The following is a 6,000-nucleotide window of genomic DNA, read 5'->3' as shown; positions in this document are numbered from 1 at the left end:
GCCTGAGGGCCTGCTCTGACATTGTTCTTTGTTAGGATTTCGGGCCGCATCTGTGGAATATTTTGCCGACCTTTGGCCTGGGCCAGGCCCATTTGTATCCCCCCATATGTGATAAAGAATTAGGGTATTCAGACCGTTCAATTCCTGTCTTTTTCTATGGACGGGAAAAGTTGACTGGGCTGGTCATAACTCAATTCCAAACCAACCACGTGTCTGGTCTGGGTCAAGAATTTTTGCCTCCTTCTACTTCTTTTTTTTGGCCTCTTCTCTTTTTGAATTGACTTTTCAACAGTTGTTTACGTCAGGTCATCCTGCATTTAGTTTTTCGTACATTGAGAGTCACCTTACATGATGTTGTGTACAGTAACTGCCTCATAACCAAAATAACTAGCAGTTTTTTAAGACCCAGGAAACGTGCTTGGCTTTCTAAAGCTAGAGCACATGTTTGTATGACTAATATTTCCAATAATTATTTGTTAGCTGAGATTAAGATGTCCTCGTGGTAACTAACTTTCTCATTGGAAGAGATGGCTTCCGAGTGGGCACGCCCGCGATATGGCGTTCGATGTGGGGTTCCATCTTGTACTTTATGATGGGATGTCTTCACCGATTTGGCCAGTCTCCAATTGATACGTTTTATAATTCATATTTTAGGGTGATGCAACTCGGTTTCTGTTCCATGCTGTGCCTTAATTTTGTATTTGTTTGACGGCCTCTTTGGTTGTGAATCTAGGAATTCGTGGGAAGCAAGGACAGTTTTTCCAAGATGAGGTAAATATGCAACTCTGCTCGCGCTAAACAAATGTATATATGAGTAGGTTCAAATTACAATGTATCCAAAATGAAAGTGATAAGCCAGAAAAAAAAAAAATCAAAAGAAACATTGGACTTTCATTGACTTGAACACCTTTCGTGGCTCGGCAAAATCAAAAGTGGGACAAGGCAATATGGTTTTCTTACACCTTTCTTGACTGATCCTGTTTGGTGGCCCTGTCTCCATCGCTCTGATTTTGTCGTATGATCCACATGCTTAAGCTGTTTCCATTTGGCATGTGAAAAGTGATGCTAAAGTTGTTATGGCTAAAAAACATGCCTAAGCATAGCGAAAGCTCGGTATTTGAGCTAGTCTTGAACAGCTGATGATCTACGAAATTCAAGCCAAACTAAAATCCCTAAAAACCTTTTCATTCATACCTTGAGCTAAAAATACTCTTTATATTGTGATGATAATTTATGATATGAAATAATTTTATTTATAAATAATAATCAAATTATATATGATATATATTAATATATATCAAATATCTAGTCTCTTTTGTTCCAAGTTTAATCTAATTGAGTACTAAGCAAGTCTTACTTATCCTAGGTTGCCTTGTTTAGCAGTTAAATGGGCCATATCAGAGCTAAATTTAATTCCAACTGAAACACAACTTGCTCATTAAAAAGATGGTTGGTTCGGCGATCCTAATAGCCTAATAGCCAGTTAGACCATTTTATTTACCATCATATCTTTAACTACTCATTAATTAAATACAACACACGCATAGGAATCATTTTTATGATATGACCTATCTCTAATTGGGACTAATAAGAAACGAATAATATCTGGTCTATCTAAAGAAGCTGTATATAGTTTCATCCATCTAAAAGGCCAATACCTTCCAAAATTTATAAAATTAAAAAAGATGTGTTCTGATTTTCAGAAAGAGCTAATTTTCACATGTTGGAGATAGCCATCATTTGGACCGAGCAAATACTCCAAACAAGCGCATTAAGCCACAAAAAAAATACTTCATAAAGAATTAATTGCCATATATTCAGTCATGTAGATAAACATTTAGCATACAGTTTTTATGCAATCTGTTTGTTGTTCATTCATTGAAATCAAACATACGACCTTGTTCCTTTAAGATGTCTTTCTTGCTCCATCTTTACTTTTTTTTTTGTGTGTGTAGGGCGATAGATTTGATTGTTAAGGAACATCAGACTATGTCTATTGAACATTTTGAAAAGAAACCAAAGGCATAAATGTCCAAGCTTTGGCTTATGCTAATGGTCATGCTCCTTAACTTCGCAATCAAGAATTTTGGGTTGAGTTTAGAATGCATCCAAGCACCGAGATTGCAACAATGCAGTAACTCACCTAAAAAGCTAATCAGAAGATATTATTTGATTCTTTAGCCTTGTATAAGTATGAAGATCTATCTGTTATCCATGTAAGACTGAACACATGCTCATGCAAGTCCCGATATACTTCCTTCATTTAAGCCTTAACATCCTTGCCAGTCTTAGGATCTATATCTATTCAAATCCAATCATGAGTGCTATTGTGGTTCAAATCTGGCCCGAAGGTGACCACGCCGGGGGAGCCGAGGGAGCCGCCGGTGCTGGAAAGGGAAAGACGAGAGCCACCTCCTGTGCAACGGCCTCGGACCTGCGCAAAGCCTCATCGGTATTCCCGGTGAGGACCATCCGACGATCAAGTTAGAGTGGGTAAATTTGGTCCGGCCAAAGGTCCCTTGGAAATTACCTGACCGAGCTATTTATAGCCTCGGTGGAGTAACCCAGGTGATGGAGGTACTGTCAGTTCCTATCATGAGGGGGCATGGCTCTGAGCCTTATGGCGCGCAGCTCAGGTTGGCTGGTGACGTGTGGTAGCCCGTTCTTGAGAACGGTAGGGCGTTGACAGTCACAGCAGGCTATGGCCGGAGTAGGCAGGGTATCGTCTGACTGCCGTTGGCCGGTTATGGAGACATGACATGGCAGTGTGGTGGAGTATGGCCACGTAGGTGGGCATAGGGCCACATATGGGTGCGGTCATTAATGAGGCCGAACTTCTTAAGTAGTCGCATCATGCGTTTAACGAGGTTGGCTTAGCAGATACTGTGAGTAGCTCGGTTTTCCGGATTCCGAGGTATGCTCGGAGGAGCGTCCCGAGCTCGAGGGTCGGAGCGTATCGTTGGGGGTTTGGCATCCCAAACTTGGTCGGGATGGGTGGACGTCTGTCTGGAGTTGGTGGAGCTTTAAGCGGAGTTCCGAGGACGAGCTGTCCCTGGGCCGAAGTGAAGATTCGGTCATTCATCGTTGGTGTTTACTTAGCCGAAACCGAGCGGCCTTTTAGTTGTGGGCTGAATGATCCATTTTTTCCTCTATCAAGTGCTATAAATCTAATCATAAACACCATATAATTAGCTCGTAGTCAATTGAAATGAGCCCATGCATGTTATAGTATATCTCCTAGCCTATACAAACATATATTGGATCTCATTTTGACGCCTTTTTTATTTAAAAGGATTAGTCAAAAGATATTAGTTGGGTTTCTTGGCCTTCTACAGATATTTAAATCTACGTAGTGCATAACTAATATGGGGCTAAAAAAATATTCCTGCTTGAGGGCTCATAGCGACCTAGGTAATTATTATGAAATTAGGTAATTCTTGCTCCCTTAACTATCAAAAGAAAAGGAAATACCTTAACACTAACACTTAAATTTAATTAAATGATGCTACTATAATCATAAAACAACCATAGCCGGGGTCTGTTATGACTACCATAAAATTGTAATGGATTGTTATTAATCAGCCTTTAGGCACCTTCTCAACAAAAGAAAAACAAAAACTGTTCAAGCAATGGTTACGTATTCTTGACTTTCTGAAAAAGGAAGTCAACAATCCTCAGCTTGACTGGTGAGGGAAAGTTTCCTTTAAGTCCGATACGGCTAATGGTTTTTCCGTAAATTCCCTGGTTTATACGTTTCCGGCCCAAGCAAAAGTTGCAATTGATTTCGGGAGACGTGAAATAGAAGAACTCTGACCGCAAGCGCGCGTCCAAAGTAGGAATTGACTATAAGAGGAAGAGCAAGTTCACTACAAAGAAGAAATGTTCGTTGCTGGGGCAGCGATTTAACTTAGGATCTTACATTAAGATTTCCCACTGAACTAATTCTTCTTCTCTTTTTTTATACTTTGAGTAAACACTTCGGTATTCTTGAAGAAAGATACACTTGCTGATTGAGTATTTCACTCTACCAGGCTTTTTATTCAATCATTTATTTATTGCATATCTCATATATAATCTTTTAAAATATTGTTTGGTCGACGACTGCTTGGACTGAACCAACGATAAAAAAATGTAGCAATGGAACCATGGTGGAGTCTAAAACCCTAGATAGCGACACTTTGGAGGACGACGGTCTCCATGGTGAGGCCTGGTCCGAATCCATAGAGCACTCCCCAGTCGAGCCCCTCTCCGGTGGTCCCTTTCCCTTCCTTCGCCGACCGCTTCCTCATCTCGTCCAGTATGAAGAACACGCAAGCGCTGGACATGTTCCCGTACTCGCTAAGCACGTGCCGCGTCGCCCGGAGCTTCTCCGGCTTCAGCTTCAGTTTGGACTCGAAGGCGTCAAGTATGGCCGGGCCACCAGGGTGCGCAATCCAGAACAAGGAATTCCAGTCAGAGATACCCAGCGGCTCGAACGCCTCCTCCAGGCTCTTCTCGATGTTCTTGGAGATAATGGTGGGGACCTGGTTGAGGAGGTGGAAGGTGAGGCCCACTTCCCTGAGGTGGCCTTCGATGGCCCCCTCGCTGTCCGGCAGTACCAGCTGAGCCGCCGAAGCCATTCGAAAGAGCGGCCTCTCGACACCTTGGATCGGATCCGCTCCGACGATGAGTGCCGCTGCACCGTCGGCGAAGAGGGCCTGGCCCACGAGGTTGTCGAAGTGGACGTCGTCGGTGCCTCGGAAGGTGACGACGGTGATCTCGGAGCACACGACAAGCACGCGAGCACCCTTGTTGTTCTCGGCGAGGTCCTTGGCGATGCGGAGCACGGTCCCGCCGGCGAAGCAGCCCTGGTGGTAGAGCATGACTCGCTTGACGGACGGGTTGAGGCCGAGGAGCCTGATGAGCTGGTAGTCGGCCCCGGGCATGTCGACGCCGCTGGTGGAGCAGACGACGAGGTGAGTGATGTTTGACTTGGGGCGGCCCCACTCCTTGATGGCCTTGACGGCTGCTTCCTTCCCCAGCTTCGGCACCTCCTCCACCAGGATGTCCTGCCGGGCATCCAGAGAGGGCGCCATGTAGGCGCACATGTTCGGGTTCTGCTTCAGGACATCCTCGGTGAGGTACATGTACCGCTTCTTGATCATGGATTTCTCACCTGCAACGCGACGCAGCAAACTAACGTCAAAAAAAAACGAGCGACTTGCATGTGTATCTCTCATTCATGAGTTTGGATGATAATATCGATCATCTAATTGTCGCATGCCTGAGAGAGTTTGGATACGTATGCATGCATGATCTGGATAAAAATGTGTTGCGGACAGCTCCCTCCATATTCTTTGTTTTTTTATAATTGGAAGAAAGATGCATGGGAACACGATCGGATATCATGATTCATGCATGCATGCTCACTAGGTGTCATGAGATAGAGCGAACGTGCCAAAGTGGTTTCTAAGTACTATACCAAAAAAGTATACGAGGAACCAAGGAATGCAACAATTAATTAAGCTCTTACATATGCGCTTGAACTTCTCTTTGAGCTCGTGCTTGTGCTCATTGTTGGTGATTCGGAAGTAGAAGTCCGCGTAGGTGCTCTGGTCGACGGCATGAGGAGGGTTGGCGGTTCCGATGGCCATGATCGTGGCCGGGCCGTCAGCCCTCTGTGCCTTGCGAATGGACTCGATGCTGGCCATTCTAAGTGGAAGGGCGATGGAGAGATGGGCAGCGGCTGCTGAAGGTTTAATTGTTTAGGGTAGAGCGCCGAGGAGTGTGGAGGGGCATGCTCTTGGCTCCCATATATATAGCCTCTCTGTGTGGAATTATAAAATGAGGGGCGGAACCCCCTCTTTTCTGGGCGTTGATCTCGCCACGGCACGTCCTGTCCCATCTACCCAAAAGATTGCCCGTGCTATCCACCAACCTCGGCCTTCTTCGTGCTCTACGTACGTCGGATGACGGGGCTACCTTTTTGGTAGGTGGGACGGTAGGGCGGCGTATGGTCTA

The 6,000-nt window shown here is 44.8% G+C and overlaps 1 protein-coding gene across 1 annotated transcript; it reads right to left on the bottom strand.

Moving 5' to 3' along the window:
• Positions 1-3,961: 3,961 nt before the first annotated feature.
• LOC103700702 (chalcone synthase-like) lies at positions 3,962-5,770 on the bottom strand. The gene is made up of 2 exons (XM_039129013.1): positions 5,513-5,770; positions 3,962-5,155 (listed from the first exon to the last, which is right to left on the bottom strand). Exons 1-2 carry the CDS (start codon positions 5,688-5,690, stop codon positions 4,164-4,166), a joined length of 1,170 nt encoding a protein of 389 aa, XP_038984941.1. The 5' UTR covers positions 5,691-5,770; the 3' UTR covers positions 3,962-4,163.
• Between the last annotated feature and the right edge of the window lie 230 nt (positions 5,771-6,000).

Source organism: Phoenix dactylifera, chromosome 8 (genome assembly GCF_009389715.1).
Source record: "Phoenix dactylifera cultivar Barhee BC4 chromosome 8, palm_55x_up_171113_PBpolish2nd_filt_p, whole genome shotgun sequence".
NCBI classification, from domain to species: domain Eukaryota; kingdom Viridiplantae; phylum Streptophyta; class Magnoliopsida; order Arecales; family Arecaceae; genus Phoenix; species Phoenix dactylifera.
Note: the sequence above shows the minus strand (reverse complement) of the source record. Positions and strands in the feature narration are given on the sequence as shown.

Coding starts and splice junctions, on each gene's coding strand:
- LOC103700702 (XM_039129013.1), bottom strand. CDS start 5,690: ATGGCCAGCATCGAGTCCATTCGCAAGGCACAGAGGGCTGACGGCCCG. Junction 5,156..5,512: donor AGAGAAGTTCAAGCGCATAT/GTAAGAGCTTAA, acceptor GTCGCGTTGCAG/GTGAGAAATCCATGATCAAG.